General features: G+C 47.7%; 1 protein-coding gene across 10 annotated transcripts in view; it reads left to right on the top strand.

The window, feature by feature from the left end:
* Positions 1 to 23214, top strand: part of AKAP9 (A-kinase anchoring protein 9) — a 467089-nt gene that overhangs the window by 212982 nt on the left and 230893 nt on the right. For all 10 annotated transcript variants that reach the window (XM_063921430.1, XM_063921427.1, XM_063921429.1 and 7 more), the window contains 4 exons: positions 6863 to 7207; positions 18889 to 19113; positions 21002 to 21145; positions 21539 to 21642. In XM_063921430.1, coding sequence (XP_063777500.1) covers positions 6863 to 7207; positions 18889 to 19113; positions 21002 to 21145; positions 21539 to 21642 — 818 coding nt within the window. The remainder of the gene's footprint in view (positions 1 to 6862; positions 7208 to 18888; positions 19114 to 21001; positions 21146 to 21538; positions 21643 to 23214) is intronic.

Here is a 23214-nt window from a genome sequence, read left to right as displayed (position 1 = left end):
TAAATCAAGAGAGGGGGGGCAAAATTTGGCGAAATTGTGATTTTATAAAAGCAGCTATAAGGGAGCACTTATTATAAGGCTATCCCTGTAAAATATAGCGCTTTGGTGTGTGCTGGCAAACTCTCCCTCTGTCTCCCCAAGGGGCTAGTGGGGTCCTGTCCTCTATCAGAGCATTCCCTGTGTGTGTGTGCTATATGTCGGTACGTGTGTGTCGACATGTATGAGGACGATGTTGGTGAGGAGGCGGAGCAAATTGCCTGTAATGGTGATGTCACTCTCTAGGGAGTCGACACCGGAATGGATGGCTTATTTATGGAATTACGTGATAATGTCAACACGCTGCAAGGTCGGTTGGCGACATGAGACGGCTGGCAAACAAATTAGTACCTGTCCAGGCGTCTCAAACACCGTCAGGGGCGTTAAAACGTCCTTTTACCTCAGTCGGTCGACAGACACAGACACGGACACTGATTTCAGTGTCGACGGTGAAGAAACAAACGTATTTCCCTTTAGAGCCACACGTTACATGTTAAGGGCAATGAAGGAGGTGTTACATATTTCTGATACTACAAGTACCACAAAAGAGGGTATTATGTGGGATGTGAAAAAACTACCTGTAGTTTTTCCTGAATCAGATAAATTAAAGGAAGTGTGTGATGATGCGTGGGTTCCCCCCGATAGAAAATTATTGGCGGTATACCCTTTCCCGCCAGAAGTTAGGGCGCGTTGGGAAACACCCCTTAGGGTGGATAAGGCGCTCACACGCTTATCAAAACAAGTGGCGGTACCGTCTATAGATAGGGCCGTCCTCAAGGAGCCAGCTGACAGGAGGCTGGAAAATATCATAAAAAGTATATACACACATACTGGTGTTATACTGCGACCAGCGATCGCCTCAGCCTGGATGTGCAGAGCTGGGGTGGCTTGGTCGGATTCCCTGACTAAAAATATTGATACCCTTGACAGGGACAGTATTTTATTGACTATAGAGCATTTAAAGGATGCATTTCTATATATACGAGATGCACAGAGGGATATTTGCACTCTGGCATCAAGAGTAAGTGCGATGTCCATATCTGCCACAAGATGTTTATGGACACGACAGTGGTCAGGTGATGCAGATTCCAAACGGCACAAAGGTGTATTGCCGTATAAAGGAAGAGGAGTTATTTGGGGTCGGTCCATCGGACCTGGTGGCCACGGCAACTGCTGGAAAATCCACCGTTTTTACCCTAAGTCACATCTCTGCAGAAAAAGACACCGTCTTTTCAGCCTCAGTCCTTTCGTCCCTATAAGAGTCATATCTGCCCAGGGATAGAGGAAAGGGAAGAAGACTGCAGCAGGCAGCCCATTCCCAGGAACAGAAGCCTTCCACCGCTTCTGCCAAGCTCTCAGCATGACGCTGGGACCGTACAGGACCCCTGGATCCTACAAGTAGTATCCCAGGGGTACAGATTGGAATGTCGAGACGTTTCCCCCTCGCAGGCTCCTGAAGTCTGCTTTACCAAGGTCTCCCTCCGACAAGGAGGCAGTATGGGAAACAATTCACAAGCTGTATTCCCAGCAGGTGATAATCAAATTACCCCTCCTACAACAAGGAAAGGGGTATTATTCCACACTATATTGTGGTACTGAAGCCAGAAGGCTAGGTGAGACCTATTCTAAATCTAAAAAAATTTGAACACTTACAAAGGTTCAAATCAAGATGGAGTCACTCAGAGCAGTGATAACGAACCAGGAAGAAGGGGACTATATAGTGTCCCGGGACATCAGGGATGCTTACCTCCATGTCCCAAATTTGCCCTTCTCACTAAGGGTACTTCAGGTTCGTGGTACAGAACTGTCACTATCAGTTTCAGACGCTGCCGTTTGGATTGTCCACGGCACCCCGGGTCTTTACCAAGGTAATGGCCGAAATGATGATTCTTCTTCAAAGAAAAGGCGTCTTAATTATCCCTTACTTGGACGATCTCCTGATAAGGGCAAAGTCCAGGGAACAGTTGGAGGTCGGAGTAGCACTATCTCGGATACTGCTACAACAGCACGGGTGGATTCTAAATATTCCAAAATCGCAGCTGTTCCCGACGACACGTCTGCTGTGCCTAGGGATGATTCTGGACACAGTCCAGAAAAAGGTGTTTCTCCCGGAAGAGAAAGCCAGGGAGTTATCCGAGCTAGTCAGGAACCTCCTAAAACCTGGAAAAGAGGCTTCCTACGAAGCAATTCCATTCGGCAGATTTCACGCAAGAACTTTTCAGTGGGATCTGCTGGACAAATGGTCCGGATCGCATCTTCAGATGCATCAGCGGATAACCCTATATCCAAGGACAAGGGTGTCTCTCCTGTGGTGGTTACAGAGTGCTCATCTTCTAGAGGGCCGCAGATTCGGCATTCAGGATTGGATGCTGGTGACCACGGAGGCCAGCCCGAGAGGCTGGGGAGCAGTCACACAAGGAAAAAATTTCCAGGGAGTGTGATCAAGTCTGGAGATTTTTCTCCACATAAATATACTGGAGCTAAGGGTAATTTTATAATGCTCTAAGCTTAGCAAGACCTCTGCTTCAAGGTCAGCCGGTATTGATCCAGTGGGAAAAACATCACGGCAGTCGCCCACGTAAACAGACAGGGCGGCACAAGAAGCAGGAGGGCAATGGCAAAAACTGCAAGGACTTTTCGCTGGGCGGAAAATCATGTGATAGCACTGTCGGCAGTGTTTCATTCCGGGAATGGAAACTGGGAAGCAGACTTCCTCAGCAGGCACGACCTCCACCCGGGAGAGTGGAAACTTCATCGGGAAGTTTTTCCACATGATTGTGAACCGTTGGGAAATACCAAAGGTGGACATGATGGCGTCCCGTCTGAACAAAAAACGGGACAGGTATTGCGCCAGGTCAAGAGACCCTCAGGCAATAGCTGTGGACGTTCTGGTAACACCGTGGGTGTACCAGTCGGTGTATGTGTTCCCTCCTCTGCTTCTCATACCTAAGGTACTGAGAATTATAAGACGTAGAGGAGTAAGAACTATACTCATGGCTCCGGATTGGCCAAGAAGGACTTGGTACCCGGAACTTCAAGAGATGCTCACAGAGGACTTATGGCCTCTGCCGCTAAGAAGGGACTTGCTTCAGCAAGTACCATGTCTGTTCCAAGACTTACCGCAGCTGCGTTTGACGGCATGGCGGTGGAACGCCGGATCCTAAGGGAAAAAGGCATTCCGGAAGAGGTCATTCCTACCCTGGTCAAAGCCAGGAAGGAGGTGACCGCACAACATTATCACCACATGGGGCGAAAATATGTTGCGTGGTGTGAGGCCAGGAAGGCCCCACGAAGAAATTTCAACTCGGTCGATTCCTGCATTTCCTGCAAACAGGAGTGTCTATGGGCCTCAAATTGGGGTCCATTAAGGTTCAAATTTCGGCCATGTCGATTTTCTTCCAGAAAGAATTGGCTTCAGTTCCTGAAGTCCAGAAGTTTGTCAAGGGAGTATTGCATATACAACCCCCTTTTGTGCCTCCAGTGGCACTGTGGGATCTCAACGTAGTTCTGGGATTCCTCAAATCACATTGGTTTAAAACCAGTCAAATCTGTGGATTTGAAGCATCTCACATGAAAAGTGACCATGCTCTTGGCCCTGGCCTGGGCCAGGCGAGTGTCAAATTGGTGGTTTTTTTTCTCAAAAAAGCCCATATCTGTTTGTCCATTCGGACAGGGCAGAGCTGCGGACTCGTCCCCAGTTCTCTCCCTAAGGTGGTGTCAGTGTTTCACCTGAACCAGCTTATTGTGGTGCCTTGCGCCTACTAAGGACTTGGAGGACTCCAAGTTGCTAGATGTTGTCAGGGCCCTGAAAATATAGGTTCCAGGACGGCTGGAGTCAGGAAAACTGACTTGCTGTTATCCTGTATGCACCCAACAAACTGGGTGCTCTTGCTTCTAAGCAGACTATTGCTAGTTGGATGTGTAATACAATTCAGCTTGCACATTCTGTGGCAGGCCTGCCACAGCCAAAATATGTAAATGCCCATTCCACAAGGAAGGTGGGCTCATCTTGGGCGGCTGCCCGAGGGGTCTCGGCTTTACAACTTTGCCGAGCGGCTACTTAGTCGGGGCAAACACGTTTGTAAAATCCTACAAATTTGATACCCTGGCTAAGGAGGACCTGGAGTTCTCTCATTCGGTGCTGCAGAGTCATCCGCACTCTCCCGCCCGTTTGGGAGCTTTGGTATAATCCCCATGGTCCTTTCAGGAACCCCAGCATCCACTAGGACGATAGAGAAAATAAGAATTTACTTACCGATAATTCTATTTCTCGGAGTCCGTAGTGGATGCTGGGCGCCCATCCCAAGTGCGGATTATCTGCAATACTTGTACATAGTTACAAAAATCGGGTTATTATTGTTGTGAGCCATCTTTTCAGAGGCTCCGCTGTTATCATACTGTTAACTGGGTTCAGATCACAGGTTGTACAGTGTGATTGGTGTGGCTGGTATGAGTCTTACCCGGGATTCAAAATCCTTCCTTATTGTGTACGCTCGTCCGGGCACAGTATCCTAACTGAGGCTTGGAGGAGGGTCATAGGGGGAGGAGCCAGTGCACACCACCTGATCCTAAAGCTTTACTTTTTGTGCCCTGTCTCCTGCGGAGCCGCTATTCCCCCATGGTCCTTTCAGGAACCCCAGCATCCACTACGGACTCCGAGAAATAGAATTATCGGTAAGTAAATTCTTATTTTCTGCTGCGGGGTACACTGGGCTTCACAAGTCTGGACAATGGGGATGTCCTAAAGCAGTTCCTTATGGGAGGGGACGCACTGTAGCGGGCACAAGAACCCGGCGTCCAAAGGAAGCATCCTGGGAAGCGGCAGTATCGAAGGCATAGAACCTTATGAACGTGTTCCCGGAGGACCACGTAGCCGCCTTGCTCAATTGATCAAGGGTCGCACCACGTTGGGCCGCCCAAGAAGGTCCAACAGACCGAGTAGAATGGGCCGTAATGTGAACAGGAGCTGACAGACCAGCCTGCACATAAGCATGCGCAATCACCATTCTAATCCACCTGGCCAGGGTCTGCTTGTGAGCAGGCCAGCCACGTTTGTGAAATCCAAACAAAACAAAGAGAGAATCAGAGTTTCGAATAGAAGCAGTTCTCTTCACATAGATACGGAGAGCCCGTACCACATCCAAAGACCGCTCTTTGGGAGACAAATCAGGAGAGACAAAAGCTGGAACCACAATCTCCTGATTAAGGTGGAACGAAGAAACCACCTTAGGTAAATATCCGGGACGAGTCCTAAGAACCGCCCGGTCACGGTGAAAAATCAGATAGGGGGAACTACAAGACAAGGCACCCAAATCCGACACTCTTCTAGCAGAGGCAATAGCCAGCAAGAACACCACCTTAAGGGAAAGCCACTTAAGGTCAGCTGAACCAAGAGGTTCAAATGGAGGCTCCTGCAACGCCTCCAAAACCACCGACAAGTCCCAAGGAGCCACACGCGGGACATAGGGAGGTTGGATACGCAACACACCCTGAGTGAAAATATGAACATCAGGTAAAATCGCAATTTTTCTCTGAAACCACACCGACAAGGCAGAAATATGAACCTTGAGGGAGGCCAGACGCAGGCCTAAATCTAGGCCCTGCTGTAGAAAAGCCGAAAGTTTGGCTGTACTAAACTTGGAAGCGTCATAATGGTTAGATGCGCACCAAACAAAGTAGGAATGCCAGACCCGATGGTAAATCCGAGCAGAGGCCGGTTTCCGGGCCTGCAACATAGTTTTAATGACCTCTTCAGAAAAATCCTTAGCTCTTAATACGGAAGCTTCAGGAGCCACGCCGTCAAAGACAGCCGGGCTAGGTCCTTCATAAAAAGCTTTTCTCAGGGCTGCTTGGAGCAGCCCCTCTGTTAAGTGCCTGCTTACTGCAGCACCAACTGACAAACTGAGCTCCTGTGCTGGGAGGCGGGGTGATATAGGAAGCGGCACTGTGCATTCTGGGAACAGAACCCCATTGTCCAGACTTGTGGAGCCCAGTGTACCCCGCAGCATAAATAAATAAATAAATTGTGTCGACCTTTTCTCCGTATCGACCGTAAGCACCATCGACATTTTATCAGCTGACCTAACGCTTGTTGAATATAACTTTGTTGATCAATTTATCCACACCTATTATAGAGTAATGTTACTTTTCTGCTCTGCTTTCTATTAATTTGAAATAGCTTTATATTAAAGTTGAACTTATTTAATCATTAATCAGTCTATCGTATAAATGAGTAATCTCCAAACTTTGGTTTTTAAATGTACTGTAATTCATGTCATATAAATGAGTAAATTTCAGACTTTGCTTTGTAAATGTACCGTAATTCTCTGTATTGTGGAACAAAACGCTGAGTCTGGATTCGTGCAGTTCCGCAAATGGCCTCCGGACACTGCGCGGTCCCGCAAAGGGCCTCCGGACACTGCGCGGTCCCGCAAAGGGCCTCCGGACACTGCGCGGTCCCGCAAAGGGCCTCCGGACACTGCGCGGTCCCGCAAAGGGCCTCCGGACACTGCGCGGTCCCGCAAAGGGCCTCCGGACACTGCGCGGTCCCGCAAAGGGCCTCCGGACACTGTGCGCAGTCCTGCAAAGGGCCTCTGGCTAGTGCGCAGTCCCACAAAGGGCCTCCGGACCCTACGCAGTTTTGTAAAGGGACTCCGTACCCATGTCCATACATCTGTAACAGATACTGTATATTGTCTACACTTCATTTCTAAGCATACATTTATGGGTCTTTCAGTTAATGGCACAAAAGCTCGTTTGTTAACTCATTACTTCTTAATATGCTCACGTTTGGCGTTAATCCTGCATTTTCCTTTTTCCGCCCCAGGTTATTGTTGAGATGACCATAGCATTTGCCCAGCAGACTGAGCTGACACGGCTGTCCTCCCAGAAGACTGTAGACAGCAAGGTCCGTGATATTGAGGTCACTGACCAGGATGGACAGAAGTTGGGTGACGAGCAGAGACCAGAGTCGCAGCCCTTGGAAGGGAAACTCCAGGGGGGAATCCAATTAAAGGAAATGCCTGAGAGTGACGAGCAGGATGTGGATTTAATTATTGCACAGTCCTCAATTACAGCTTCTAATGAAAAAGAGATGACCCCAGAAGGGCGCAATACAGACCTTGGAATAGAGGCTCTTTCTAAGGATAAAACTCTGGTCCTTAAAGAAAAGGTAAGTGTAAGCCCGGTGCTAACGTTCCCAAACTCACCATCTATATTGGTGCAGACAATGTGTTACTTGTATATCTGGTACTCCTCTGTAGAGCACCATATATGGTGTCTCTCTATAGTTCTCTATCTGTGTAGAAATGTATTCACTGGAGCAGCAGTGGCCTTCTGACAACTGATCATTTTCCAATTCGGCACTCATGTGGCTACGCAAATTAGACCGATGTGACCACCTCTAGAAAATGGGGGCTTGTTTGATCAGTCCGCAGATGGCGGATATATGGACGCTCCTGCATAATAAATTATAAGCTCTGCAGAATTTACGTTCAATGCTCAATCATTTGTTGTTCAGTCATAGGTTGTAACAAATTGTTAAACAATCAACACATTGTATGGCTCTGGGAAAACAAGTTTGAATTGTGTCGGAAAAGTGTCTTGTTTGGAAAGTCAAATATTTGTTCAGGTAATGAGGAACAGTCCGGAAGGATCTCTGTCTGTGAGGAGAGGGGCTGCGGGTGTGCTGCGTTGCTGTAAGTAGCACGTGCTATTCCGTATATATTTTATATTATATTAGCAATTGGGCAATTATAAGTTAGGGTTAATTACTATAATAGCTTTAATTTTGCTTTAGCTATGTCTTTATATTAACACATGGTATATTTCTTGCAGTGCGAACTGTTTGCGGTCGCATGCTGTATATCTGCTCTATATGGATTTTTGGGGTCATATGCTGTACATCTGCTCTATATGGATTTTTAGGGTCATATGCTGTATATCTGCTCTATATGGATTTTTGGTGTCATTAGCTGTATATCTGCTCTATATGGATTTTTGGGGTCTTATGCTGTATATCTGCTGTGTATGGATTTTTGGTGTCATTAGCTGTATATCTGCTCTATATGGATTTTTGGGGTCTTATGCTGTATATCTGCTGTGTATGGATTTTTGGTGTCATATGCTGTATATCTGCTCTATATGGATTTTTGGGGTCATTAGCTGTATATCTGCTCTATATGGATTTTTGGGGTCTTATGCTGTATATCTGCTGTGTATGGATTTTTGGGGTCTTATGCTGTATATCTGCTGTGTATGGATTTTTGGGGTCTTATGCTGTATATCTGCTCTATATGGATTTTTGGGGTCATAAACTGTATATCTGTTGTATATAGAATTTTGTGGTTATATGTTGTAAATCTGCTATAAATAATTTTTTTTCCATTTGTATTATTTAAAGATCTCGGTGTATAGAAGTTTGAACTCTTATTTAAGGTCACATCTATAGTCCAAGATAGAATGGAAGATTGTGATTATTTTTCTCAGCTGCTGCATAATTCCTGACTCCTTAATGAAATAAAAATCTTGCATATGAAGAATACCTCCAACAAACCTAGGAGTCTGTATACCTGTATTTCTGTTTGTGAATGATTGCACGCAGCCATTGCACGCAGCTGTATACAGATGTGTCATCATATATCATTGCTGTAGTCGTTCCAAACAGCCCCTTTATGCGCGCCAGGTCCTGTGAGACTCCACTAGCGTGTGGCGTCTTTTATCACAGAAAGTGCATCTTAGTCACAATGCGATGCGACTAGGATGCATCAGTAGACTGTGCGGACACCTTTGCTGTGTGACACCTGTATATCTGTGTGCGACTGAGACTCTGAATCTGTATACGCAGTGCTGCAATGTAGCAGCAGCAGCTATTTTCTAATTCAAGTTCTGTTCTGATCCATATACAGACTCAGTCACACACAATATACAAGTGTCAAATAATCAGCACAGTCTCCTGGTGCGTCTTAGTCGCATTGCTTTTTTTGCAAAGATAGGTGCCTTATGCTAGCAGAGCTGTATGGGATCTGCTGCCTCACTCAGGCCAGGCATCTCACACGGCATGGCATATTGAGGCTGGATGTATGAGGACGCATCTGTATATCCACTTTTTCTCTGACGTCCTAGTGGATGCTGGGAACTCAGTAAGGACCATGGGGGATAGCGGCTCCGCAGGAGACTGGGCACAAAAAGTAAAAGCTTTAGACTAGCTGGTGTGCACTGGCTCCTCCCCCTATGACCCTCCTCCAAGCCTCAGTTAGATTTTTGTGCCCGAACGAGAAGGGTGCAAGCTAGGTGGCTCTCCTGAGCTGCTTAGAAGTAAAAGTTTAAATAGGTTTTTTATTTTCAGTGAGTCCTGCTGGCAACAGGCTCTCTGCATCGTGGGACTAAGGGGAGAAGAAGCGAACTCACCTGACTGCAGAGTGGATTGGGCTTCTTGGCTACTGGACATTAGCTCCAGAGGGACGATCACAGGTTCAGCCTGGATGGGTCCCGGAGCCGCGCCGCCGGCCCCCTTACAGAGCCAGAAGAGCGAAGAGGTCCGGAGAAAGCGGCGGCAGAAGACGTTCCTGTCTTCAAATAAGGTAGCGCACAGCACTGCAGCTGTGCGCCATTGCTCTCAGCACACTTCACACTCCGGTCACTGAGGGTGCAGGGCGCTGGGGGGGAGCGCCCTGAGACGCAATAAAAACGATATAAAAACCTTATATGGCTAAAAAAAAATGCATCACATATAGCTCCTGGGCTATATGGATGCATTTATCCCCTGCCAGTTTCCTGAAAAAAGCGTGAGAAAAGGCCGCCGTGAAGGGGGCGGGGCCTTTCTCCTCAGCACACAAGCGCCATTTTCTTTCACAGCTCTGCTGGAAGGACGGCTCCCTGACTCTCCCCTGCAGTCCTGCACTACAGAAACAGGGTAAAACAGAGAGGGTGGCACTATTGGCAGCTAATATATAAATACAGCAGCTATAACAGGGAGTAACACTTATATAAGGTTATCCCTGTATATATATATATAGCGCTCTGGTGTGTGCTGGCAAACTCTCCCTCTGTCTCCCCAAAGGGCTAGTGGGGTCCTGTCCTCTATCAGAGCATTCCCTGTGTGTGTGCTGGGTGTCGGTACGATTGTGTCGACATGTATGAGGAGGAAAATGATGTGGAGCAGAGCAATTGCCTGTGTTAGTGATGTCACCCCCTAGGGAGTCGACACCTGACTGGATGGTAGTAATTAAAGAATTACGTGACAATGTCAGCACTTTGCAAAAAACTGTTGACGACATGAGACAGCCGACAAATCAATTAGTGCCTGTTCAGGCGTCTCACACACCGTCAGGGGCGCTAAAACGCCCGTTACCTCAGATGGTCGACACAGACCCTGACACGGATACTGAATCCAGTGTCGACGGTGACGAGACAAACGTAATGTCCAGTAGGGCCACACGTTACATGATCACGGCAATGAAGGAGGCATTGAACATTTCTGACACTACAAGTACCACAAAAAAGGGTATTATGTGGGGTGTGAAAAAACTACCAGTGGTTTTTCCTGAGTCAGATGAATTAATTGAGGTGTGTGATAAAGCGTGGGTTTCCCCCGATAAAAAACTGCTGATTTCTAATAAATTATTGGCACTATACCCTTTCCCGCCAGAGGTTAGGGCACGTTGGGAAACACCCCCTAGGGTAGATAAGGCGCTCACACGCTTATCAAAACAAGTGGCGTTACCGTCTCCTGATACGGCCGCTCTCAAGGAACCAGCTGATAGAAGGCTGGAAAATATCTTAAAAGGTATATACACACATACCGGTGTTATACTGCGACCAGCGATCGCCTCAGCCTGGATGTGCAGCGCTGGAGTGGCTTGGTCGGATTCCCTGACTGAAAATATTGATACCCTGGATAGGGACAGTATATTATTAACTATAGAGCATTTAAAGGATGCATTACTATATATGCGAGATGCACAGAGGGATATTTGCACCCTGGCATCTAGAGTAAGTGCGATGTCCATTTCTGCCAGAAGAACGTTATGGACGCGACAGTGGTCAGGTGATGCGGATTCCAAACGACATATGGAAGTATTGCCGTATAAAGGGGAGGAGTTATTTGGGGTCGGTCTATCGGACCTGGTGGCCACAGCAACGGCTGGAAAATCCACCTTTTTTACCCCAGGTCACCTCTCAGCAGAAAAAGACACCGTCTTTTCAAACCCAGTCCTTTCGTCCCTATAAGGGCAAGAGGGAAAAAGGCCGCTCGTTCCTGCCCCGGGGCAGAGGAAGGGGAAAAAGACTGCACCATGCAGCCTCTTCCCAGGAGCAGAAGCCCTCCCCCGCTTCTGCCAAGTCCTCAGCATGACGCTGGGGCTCTGCAAGCAGACTCGGGCATGAAGTCTGCTCTACCAACGTCTCCCTCCGACAGGGAGGCAGTATTGGAAGCTATTCACAAGCTGTATTCCCAGCAGGTGATAATCAAGGTACCCCTCCTACAACAGGGAAAGGGGTATTATTCCACGCTGTTTGTGGTACCGAAGCCGGACGGCTCGGTGAGACCAATTTTAAATCTAAAATCTTTGAACACTTACATAAAAAGGTTCAAATTCAAGATGGAGTCACTCAGAGCAGTGATAGCGAACCTGGAAGAAGGGGACTATATGGTATCTCTAGACATCAAGGATGCTTATCTCCATGTCCCAATCTACCCTTCTCACCAAGGGTACCTCAGGTTTGTGATACAAAACTGTCATTATCAGTTTCAGACGCTGCCGTTTGGATTGTCCACGGCACCACGGGTCTTTACCAAGGTAATGGCCGAAATGATGATTCTTCTTCGAAGAAAAGGCGTATTAATTATCCCTTACTTGGACGATCTCCTGATAAGGGCAAGGTCCAGGGAACAGTTAGAGGTCGGAGTAGCACTATCTCAGGTAGTGCTACGTCAGCACGGGTGGATTCTAAATATCCCAAAATCACAGCTGATTCCAACAACACGTCTACTGTTCCTAGGCATGATTCTGGACACAGTCCAGAAAAAGATGTTTCTCCCGGAGGAGAAGGCCAGGGAGTTATCCGAGCTAGTCAGGAACCTCCTAAAACCAGGACAAGTGTCAGTGCATCAGTGCACGAGAGTCCTGGGAAAAATGGTGGCTTCTTACGAAGCGATTCCATTCGGAAGATTCCATGCAAGAACTTTTCAGTGGGATCTGCTGGACAAATGGTCCGGATCGCATCTTCAGATGCATCAGCGGATAACCCTATCTCCAAGGACAAGGGTATCTCTCCTGTGGTGGTTACAGAAGGCTCATCTTCTAGAGGGCCGCAGATTCGGCATTCAGGATTGGATGCTGGTAACCACGGATGCCAGCCTGAGAGGCTGGGGAGCAGTCACACAGGGAAGAAATTTCCAGGGCTTGTGGTCAAGCATGGAAACGTCTCTTCACATAAATATCCTAGAGCTAAGGGCCATTTACAATGCCCTAAGTCAAGCAAGGCATCTGCTTCAGGGTCAACCGGTATTGATCCAGTCGGACAACATCACGGCTGTCGCCCACGTAAACAGACAGGGCGGCACAAGAAGCAGGAGGGCAATGGCAGAAGCTGCAAGGATTCTCCGCTGGGCGGAAAATCATGTGATAGCACTGTCAGCAGTGTTCATTCCGGGAGTGGACAACTGGGAAGCAGACTTCCTCAGCAGACACGACCTCCACCCGGGGGAGTGGGGACTTCATCCAGAAGTCTTCCAAGTGATTGTAAACCGTTGGGAAAACCAAAGGTGGACATGATGGCGTCCCGTCTCAACAAGAAACTGGACAGATATTGCGCCAGGTCAAGGGACCCTCAGGCAATAGCGGTGGACGCTCTGGTAACTCCGTGGGTGTTCCAGTCGGTATATGTGTTCCCTCCTCTTCCTCTCATACCAAAAGTACTGAGAATCATAAGAAGGAGAGGAGTAAGAACGATACTCGTGGCTCCGGATTGGCCAAGAAGAACTTGGTACCCGGAGCTGCAAGAGATGCTCACGGAGGACCCGTGGCCTCTACCTCTAAGGAAGGACCTGCTCCAGCAGGGACCTTGTCTGTTCCAAGACTTACCGCGGCTGCGTTTAACGGCATGGCGGTTGAACGCCGGATCCTGAAGGAAAAAGGCATTCCAGATGAAGTCATCCCTACCCTGATCAAGGCCAGGAAGGATGTAACTGCAAAACATTATCATCGCATTTGGCGAAAATATGTTGCGTGGTGTGAGGCCAAGAAGGCCCCTACGGAGGAATTTCAACTGGGTCGTTTCCTACATTTCCTGCAAGCAGGATTGTCTATGGGCCTAAAATTAGGATCCATTAAGGTTCAAAATTCGGCCCTGTCGATCTTCTTCCAGAAAGAACTGGCTTCAGTGCCTGAAGTTCAGACGTTTGTCAAAGGGGTACTGCATATACAGCCTCCTTTTGTGCCTCCAGTGGCACCTTGGGATCTCAATGTAGTTTTAGGGTTCCTAAAATCACATTGGTTTGAACCACTTGCCACAGTGGATTTGAAATATCTCACATGGAAAGTGGTAATGCTGTTGGCCCTGGCTTCAGCCAGGCGCGTATCAGAATTGGCGGCTTTATCCTATAAAAGCCCTTACCTGATATTTCATTCGGATAGGGCGGAATTGAGGACTCGTCCTCAATTTCTCCCTAAGGTGGTTTCAGCGTTTCACATGAATCAACCTATTGTGGTACCTGTGGCTACTAGGGACTTGGAGGACTCCAAGTTGCTGGACGTAGTCAGGGCCCTGAAAATATGTTTCCAGGACGGCTGGAGTCAGAAAATCTGACTCGCTGTTTATACTGTATGCACCCAACAAGCTGGGTGCTCCTGCTTCTAAGCAGACGATTGCTCGTTGGATTTGTAGTACAATTCAACTTGCACATTCTGTGGCAGGCCTGCCACAGCCAAAATCTGTAAAAGCCCATTCCACAAGGAAGGTGGGCTCATCTTGGGCGGCTGCCCGAGGGGTCTCGGCTTTACAACTTTGCCGAGCAGCTACTTGGTCAGGGGCAAACACGTTTGCTAAATTCTACAAATTTGATACCCTGGCTGAGGAGGACCTGGAGTTCTCTCATTCGGTGCTGCAGAGTCATCCGCACTCTCCCGCCCGTTTGGGAGCTTTGGTATAATCCCCATGGTCCTTACGGAGTTCCCAGCATCCACTAGGACGTCAGAGAAAATAAGAATTTACTTACCGATAATTCTATTTCTCATAGTCCGTAGTGGATGCTGGGCGCCCATCCCAAGTGCGGATTGTCTGCAATACTTGTATATAGTTATTGTTACAAACAAATCGGGTTGTTTATTGTTGGAAGCCATCTTTTCAGAGGCTCCTACGGTTATCATACTGTTAACTGGGTTCAGATCACGAGTTGTACGGTGTGATTGGTGTGGCTGGTATGAGTCTTACCCGGGATTCAAGATCCTTCCTTATTATGTACGCTCGTCCGGGCACAGTATCTTAACTGAGGCTTGGAGGAGGGTCATAGGGGGAGGAGCCAGTGCACACCAGCTAGTCTAAAGCTTTTACTTTTTGTGCCCAGTCTCCTGCGGAGCCGCTATCCCCCATGGTCCTTACGGAGTTCCCAGCATCCACTACGGACTATGAGAAATAGAATTATCGGTAAGTAAATTCTTATTTTTACCTTCTTTGCATCTGACTTCTGTGACTTGGTTGTGACATACATAGTAACATAGTAACATAGTATCTAAGGTTGAAAAAAGACAATTGTCCATCGGGTTCAACCTATTTGTGGTCTCCTATGCACGATTATTTTGTATAAAATTTTGACTGAAGTTGCTGACTGCCGTTCCGATTAACCCCTCTTTTTTATAATAACCATAGTGCGTGACTATGCCCCATAACCCTGGATATCCTTATCCATTAGGAATTTGTCTAACCCATTCTTAAAGGTGTTGACTGAGTTGGCCATTACAACTCCCTCAGGCAGGGAATTCCAAACACGTATCGTCCTTACCGTAAAAAAGCCTTTACGCCGTATTGTGTGGAATCTCCTCTAACCTGAGTGAGTGTCCACGAGTTCACTGTGTTGATCTAACCAAAAACAGGTCCTGCGCAAGATCTGTATATTGTCCCCTTATATATTTGTAAATGTTGATCATGTCCCCTCTTAATCTCCTCTTTTCCAGTGTAAACATGCCTAGTCTTGCAAGCCTTTCTTCGTATTCCAGCGTCTCCATACCCTTAATTAGTTTGGTCGCCCGCCTTTGAACCTTTTCTAGCTCCAGGATATCCTTTTTGTAGTAAGGTGCCCAGAATTGTACACAGTATTGAAGGAATCCAAATTAAACACCATAAATGCTAATAGTTTCCTATTGATGATGACTTTATATATGGACCAAAGTGATGAGTGGGCTGGTTTTATGGCCTAAGGAAATGTCCGATCACATGATGTCCTGAGTTTGTAATACAGGTACACCACCGATTTTCTGGCATCCTCGGTTCCAGTGCCGTGCCGGATTATCGATTTTGCCGGATTAACGGTGGAAACTAATTTTGCACCTTCAGAACATTTCTAAAGTAATAAATAGTAAAAATTTATGCTACAGTATAATATTAATTAATGAATAAACACAGTAGTGTATGCAAAACTGTTTATAAGCAAAACAGGTATTAGGCTCAGGCTGTGTGTTCCGCCCATGTGCGGGCTCAGGCTGTGTGTTCCGCCCATGTGCGGTACTTGCTGTGACCTTGGACGCCATAACAGCCCCACTGATGCTTGCTGTGTCACCTGCAGTGTCCGTGGAAGCTGTACCCACTGACACTTGCGCGTATTGCGTGTTACGCCCATGCGCAGAAAATGTTCCGGATTAAAGGATGTCCCTAACCCCCTTTAATCCGGACAAATCAAAATTGTCCGGATTAAAAGAGGTTCCGGATCATCGGTTGCCGGAAAATCGGTGGTGTACCTGTATAGTGATCAAATTATGGATGACTATATGAATAAGGTCACCTAGGTGTGCCACCCATCTGAATTAGATCACCTAGGTGTGCCACCCATCTGAATAAGATCACCTAGGTGTGCCACCCATCTGAATAAGATCACCTAGGTGTGCCACCCATCTGAATAAGATCACCTAGGTGTGCCACCCATCTGAATAAGGTCACCTAGGTGTGCCACCCTTCTGAATAAGGTCACCTAGGTGTGCCGCCCATCTGAATAAGATCACCTAGGTGAGCCACTCATCTGAATAAGGTCACCTAGGTGTGCCACTCATCTGAATAAGGTCACCTAGGTGTGCCACCCAACTGAATAAGGTCACCTAGGTGTGCCACCCATCTGAATAAGGTCACCTAGGTGTGCCACCCATCTGAATAAGATCACCTAGGTCTGCCACCCATCTGAATAAGATCACCTTGGTGTGCCACCCATCTGAATAAGATCACCTAGGTCTGCCACCCATCTGAATAAGATCACCTTGGTGTGTTACTGATCTGAATCAGATTACAATGTTGAAGTACCCACCTGTATGAGATTACTTTGTCGTGGTAGCCATCTGAACAAGATTACTTTATTGCAGTACCAGCTGGATAATGTCACCTTACTTCAGTAGATTGGCAAACCCTATTTGATCAAAATGTGCACCAGCATCTTCATATTACAGATGATATATCACATAGCAATGCCATTGCGTTCTGTGGCATTCCGAGTAACGTGTAAAGCTACTCATGATCCTCTGTTCAGAGTCCAGCGTGTTGTTATGGCGGCATTTCGCTGGTAGCTGGTTTAGAGTGAGGACTGCGCACTTTGTCTTCTATTTTATAAGCTCAACCACTGCGTACATTTTGGGCCACATTGCACCAGTTCCTTTCATGCCAGGCTATGGTTGCCGCAAAATCTGCCCCTGTTTGTGATGCGTGGACCAATAGGAAGCTCTTGGTGCATGTGTGAACTGCTGTTACACCCCCAGTCTCTCAGCACATCACTAGTGGGCGGGGGCTGGAGCTGCCATGGCCACTAGCGTCACTCACTCCATGTTCCCATTAAGTTGTATAGCAAAGTCTCTCTTATATTTTTCTCTATTGATGATATTAATTTATGACCAAATTAAAAAATGCCTTATTTTGCTGTAATAAATCTAATATTCTGTAGTTAACATTATGGTGATTCCACTTTAAGCATAGTGTTCCAGTGTAGTTATTTGCAGAGGATGTTCACAATTAATAATTCTTGATGTTGTGATGTTGTTCCAAAATGGCTCATTGCATTGATGTTGGGAATTGAATTTTCCCAAGTGATTCTCAACTCAGGGCTGTTTCTAGCCAATTTGGCTCCCAGTGCGAGATTTAAAAATGCGCCCCCCCATGACATAAAAAAATGTGCCCCCGCCCCCCCACCCACCTAGATAAAAAAAAATGTGCGCGCGCACACGGCAAGTGGCGTGACCTCATCTAAATGGGTGTGGCCTCATTTAAATGGGCATGGCCTCGTCTGAAAAGACTACCTCACAATCCAGTTTTTGACCCTGCCCCAACAGATCACGACCACCACAGGAAAAAAAATAAAAAAATTCTACCATATTAAGCCCCACACAGTAATGCCCCCTGCACCATATTATGCCACACACCACAATGCCCTCGATACATTAAATCCCCACACTACGGCAGGCAAGAGTCCCCATTTCACACATTACGGCAGGTGTCCCCATTTTACACATTGAGAGAGAGAGAATACTTACAGAGGCGATTACCGCTCTTCGGCCCGCCTCACCAGTCGCTCCTCGCTCCGTCCTTTCCCTCTTCCTAACTTGGATCCCCCTCTGTACTCCGCTCGGGGGGGTTCGCGGAGTGACGGGGTTGCATCGTGACGTAACGACGCAACCGCGTCATTCCGTGAAACTTCGCCCCGCGAGCGGGTTACTCGGGGAGAAATAGGAGGGGGAAGCAGGGAGCCACAGTTAGTGCCGCGGTGGGCGCCCAGTGCGGTTGCACTGCTCGTCGGCCCTGTCTCAACTCATGTAATTAAGTCAGTGAGGACAGGGCTATATGTGACAGGAGCAACAACATGATAGAGGGGGCATAGAAACTGCATGTAGTGGAAGGAGCAGGATCCCCAGCAGTATACCTTGTGATGAGTGATGTGGTTAGTGGGGACTTGGCTGTATATGGTAGGGGTAATGTGAGCAGGGGAATGGAGGCAGAAGGAAGCCACAGACTGAGAGTTATATAATGGGAGGAGCAGGATCCCCAGCAGTATACAATGAGATGTGTGATGTATTAGAGAGGAGTGGGCTGTGTTTACTAGGGGTAGTGTCATGATGTGAGCAAGGGAATGGAGGCAGAAGGAAGCCACAGTCTCAGAGTTATATAATGGGAATTACAGGGTTCCCAGCAGTATACCATGAGATGTGTGATGTATTAGAGGGGATTGGGCTGTATTTAGTAGGGGTAGTGTCATGATGTGAGCAAGGGAATGGAGGCAGAAGGAAGCCACAGTCTGAGTTATATAATGGGAATAGCAGGGTTCCCAGCAGCGCTGCATATATAAAGAGATGAGTGATGTGTCTGCGAGGGCTGTGTGTGACCGGGGCAGTACCATGACGTTAGGAGGAGAGTGGAGAAAAACACAAGGATTATGTGGTGGAATTAGCGGAATCCCCAATGACACGAGTAGTGATGTAAGCCTTTATCAGAGCGATGAAAGAAAACCCTACTGCCAAGTACACTTCTATCTGAATTAACGTCCACACATTAAAGTTGTTTCCTAGAGGCATACAAGAGATACCTTGTACTATGGTGTGAAAGGAATATGAGCGGTCTCTGAGTGACATGTGCTGGAAATTAATTGAAATCGTCCACTTCCTGCAGGACTATAACCAGTTGGTTGCCATGGGTGCAGAAAGCGCCAAATTCAAACAAATGTATGAGGAGCGAGTGGAGGAAATGTCGCAGGAGCTGGTGAGGCAGGAGCAGGAGTACCAGCAAGCGACCGAGGCCTTGAGGCTGGCTCATACGGCACAGCTGGAGAGACAGATGTACGACCAGGAACAGCTCCTTGCAGATCTGCACCAGCTCAGGACACAACTAGCAGAGGTGAGAGGATGATCTGCGCTGTCATAGGAACAGGCTTATCCAGAATAACATGGGATTTGCATCGCACTGCAATCAGGAACACTGCTGCCCTATGTTAGTCAAATGTGTAGCCGTAGATACCTTTGTGTGGCTAAAACAGTACAACAAAATAATAACCTTTAATGGCTAACTAGAAAACCTGGCAAAGACATTGGGGGTCATTCCGAGTTGTTAGCTCGGTATTTTTCTTCGCATCGCAGCGATTTTCCGCTAACTGCGCATGCGCAATGTTCGCACTGCGACTGCGCCAAGTAAATTTGCTATGCAGTTAGGTATTTTACTCACGGCATTACAAGGTTTTTTCTTTGTTCTGGTGATCGTAGTGTGATTGACAGGAAGTGGGTGTTTCTGGGCGGAAACAGGCTGTTTTATGGGAGTGTGTGAAAAAACGCTACCGTTTCTGGGAAAAACGCGGGAGTGGCTGGAGAAACGGAGGAGTGTCTGGGCGAACGCTGGGTGTGTTTGTGACGTCAAACCAGGAACGACAAGCACTGAACTGATCGCAGATGCCGAGTAAGTCTGGAGCTACTCAGAAACTGCTAAGAAGTGTCTATTCGCAATTCTGCTAATCTTTCGTTCGCAATTTTGATAAGCTAAGATTCACTCCCAGTAGGCGGCGGCTTAGCGTGTGCAAAGCTGCTAAAAGCAGCATCCGAGCGAACAACTCGGAATGACCACCATTGTACAGTATAGAAAGGCAAAAGCAATGGGGAGTGGGTGACTTATAATGGATTTATCACTGTTATAATGCACTCTTTATATTTTGCAGAATGTGTGATTGGTGATAAATGGGGGGGGGGGTGTAAGGGGGGAGAACTAACATGACTGTTGACCAGTGTAATGATAACGCATGTCACTGAATAACGATGAACCGGATTTCACGCATGTGGACAGATGGAACAATCACAACGCTAAATGTTTTCTCAGAGAGTACACGTGGCAGTGCTCGGTGTTCTGGTGAGACAATAGACCTAGCACAATGCATCTCTGGTCCCTAGCGTGCTTGTGGCCTTGATACTTCTTTGTTGTGTTACATACACTGGATGAAGGTAGCAGTATATTTTTATATGCCGTAATAGTAATTGAAACTCCGTACCCTTACCATTATGTGGACAGATCAGTCTGGGTCTGATTCGGAGTTGGATGCAAAGCCCATATTTGCACAGTTGGCCAATGTTTTTGCTACAGCGCCTGCATCAGAGTCACACTGCGCACATGTGCCATGATTGTATTGCAGCAATGCTCGTTGTGTGCTGCAGAGTGACTGACAGATAGTGACCGTTTGTAGGAGGTAACGGGGGTGCGGCAACTGAAACGCAGCTGTACTGCAACTATTTCGGGACGTGCCGCAGCCAGCAACTGCATCTTCTTATACACTAGTTTTGGCCCCATTCTCAGCAACCCTAGGCTTGCCCAGAAGAGGTCCCATAGTGCAGCCATTGTTGATCCATTGTTGCGTCTTCATGCACAAGCGGCGGATCTGAGTAGCCTGTGGTAGGCGTCTCTGTATAAAATATGGCGGCTGCGACATTTGCATATCTTCTCCGGTCCGTACAAAGACGTAGCAGCGACATGATTAGTGTCCACCTCTCAATCAGGCCCTTAGTCACTTGAGCTCTGACAACATCAGAGCCTATATAAAGGAAAAAGGAATTTGCCAACCTTGTTCCACTTTGGTTCTATCTAGAGGCTGATTCTGTCATTGTATCCTAATATCCAGCCCAGTATCTTTCCCTTCAGCATTCTCAAAAAAAAAACAAACAGAATTATGTGGACATTTAAGTTTTACTGTAACTGTGGAAACAATCTATTATGTAGCAAGGAAGTGAAATGAGTATAATGTGTTCAGAATGCATCAGCGATCAGTGAAAATCAGGTCACGGAGAGAGAGAAGATATTGCTGGAGGAGCTGGAGACCATGAAACAGTCCTGCGCAGAAGCCGCTGGCCGGACGCCTGTCACCACTGTGCAGGATAGCAGCTCTCAGACACAGGTAGGATCATGTCTGGATGCTGGGTGCTGAACTCTGCAGGCTCCCGTTGTATTTAGACTGTACACTGTTTATTTTCCCTTTTGAGTATCAAGTTCTAGCCCTTGTGTTCTGATAGCAGTGGGAGAGGGTGGAGTTACAGTGTTTATATGACAGATTGGCTCCCATCTATGGTTACCGTAGTGTTGTCAGGAGAGTCTGTGGAGCTACAGCAATGTCACAGCATGCTAATGACACGTTTTATGTTTAGGTGAAAGCTGACTTGCTTTAAGTTCTTTAAGTTGTCTTTAGAAAGGAAAGTGGTGATTGGCTCTATGTCTGACTCTTTATGCTGACTGCGGCATGACAGGCTTCCTGTCTTTTTTCTCCTACTTACCTTTGCAAAAACTGAACCAGCATGAACCTGAGCCTCAGCCAGAGAGGGAAGAGTGTGAGCAAGAAGATGGAGAAAGGAAAGTGGAGGACAAGGAGATCCCTTCAGGTGACGTCAGCTCTGAGAGGTATGCCATGTGACTGACCCCAGCAGTGAGAGGTATGCAATGTGACTGACCCCAGCAGTGACAGGTATGCCATGTGACTGACCCCAGCAGTGAGAGGTATGCCATGTGACTGACCCCGGCAGTGACAGGTATGCTGTGTGACTGACCCCAGCAGTGAGAGGTATGCCATGTGACGGAGCCCAGCAGTGAGAGGTATGCCATGTGACTGACCCCAGCAGTGAGAGGTATGCAATGTGACTGACCCCAGCTGTGAGAGGTATGCCGTGTGACTGACCCCAGCAGTGAGAGGTATGTCATGTGACTGACCCCAGCAGTGAGAGGTATGCCGTGTGACTGACCCCAGCAGTGAGAGGTAATGTGTGACTGACCCCAGCAGTGAGAGGTATGTAATGTGACTGACCCCAGCAGTGAGAGGTATGCCGTGTGACTGACCCCAGCAGTGAGAGGTATGCCATGTGACTGACCCCAGCAGTGAGAGGTATGTAATGTGACTGACCCCAGCAGTGAGAGGTATGCCGTGTGACTGACCCCAGCAGTGAGAGGTATGCCATGTGACTGACCCCAGCAGTGAGAGTTATGCCGTATGACTGATCCCAGCAGTGAGAGGTATATCATGTGACTGACCCCAGCAGTGGGAGGTATATCATGTGACTGACCCCAGCAGTGGGAGGTATGTAATGTGACTGACCCCAGCAGTGAGAGGTATGCCATGTGACTGACCCCAGCAGTGGGAGGTATGTAATGTGACTGACCCCAGCAGTGGGAGGTATGCCATGTGACTGACCCCAGCAGTGAGAGGTATGCCATGTGACGGAGCCCAGCAGTGAGAGGTATGCCGTGTGACTGACCCCAGCAGTGAGAGGTATGCCATGTGACGGATCCCAGCAGTGAGAGGTATGCCATGTGACAGAGCCCAGCAGTGAGAAGTACAGTATGTAATGTGATTGACCCCAGCAGTGAGAGGTATGTAATGTGATTGACCCCAGCAGTGAGAGGTATGTCGTGTGACGGATCCCAGCAGTGAGAGGTATGCCGTGTGACTGACCCCAGCAGTGAGAGGTATGTAATGTGATTGACCCCAGCAGTGAGAGGTATGCCGTGTGACTGACCCTAGCAGTGAGAGGTATGCCATATTACTGACCCCAGCAGTGAGAGGTATGTAATGTGACTGACCCCAGCAGTGAGAGGTATGTCATGTGACAGATCCCAGCAGTGAGAGGTATGTCATGTGACTGACCCCAGCAGTGGGCGGTATGTCATGTGACTGACCCCAGCAGTGAGAGGTATGCTGTGTGAGTGTGTATGATGTGTGAGTGACCCTAGCACTGAGGGAGAGTATGCAGTCTTTATCAGTGCCCACCTGCAGGGTGGGGTGTGTATGCCGTGTGTGTGTATGCCGTGTGTGTGTGACATCTGCAAGGAGAGGTGTTTGCAGCCTGGTGAGTGACCCCAGCAGTGATCAGTGAATGCAGTCTGTATGTGTAGCCTGTGTGTCACCTCGTTTTATCTGATAAAGGTATATACATGGCCGGACAGCTTGTCTCTGGGTGTCACTAGCGGTTTATAAACTGT

Source organism: Pseudophryne corroboree, chromosome 5 (assembly GCF_028390025.1).
Source record: "Pseudophryne corroboree isolate aPseCor3 chromosome 5, aPseCor3.hap2, whole genome shotgun sequence".
Lineage (NCBI taxonomy): Eukaryota > Metazoa > Chordata > Amphibia > Anura > Myobatrachidae > Pseudophryne > Pseudophryne corroboree.
This window is presented reverse-complemented; position numbering and strand designations above follow the sequence as displayed.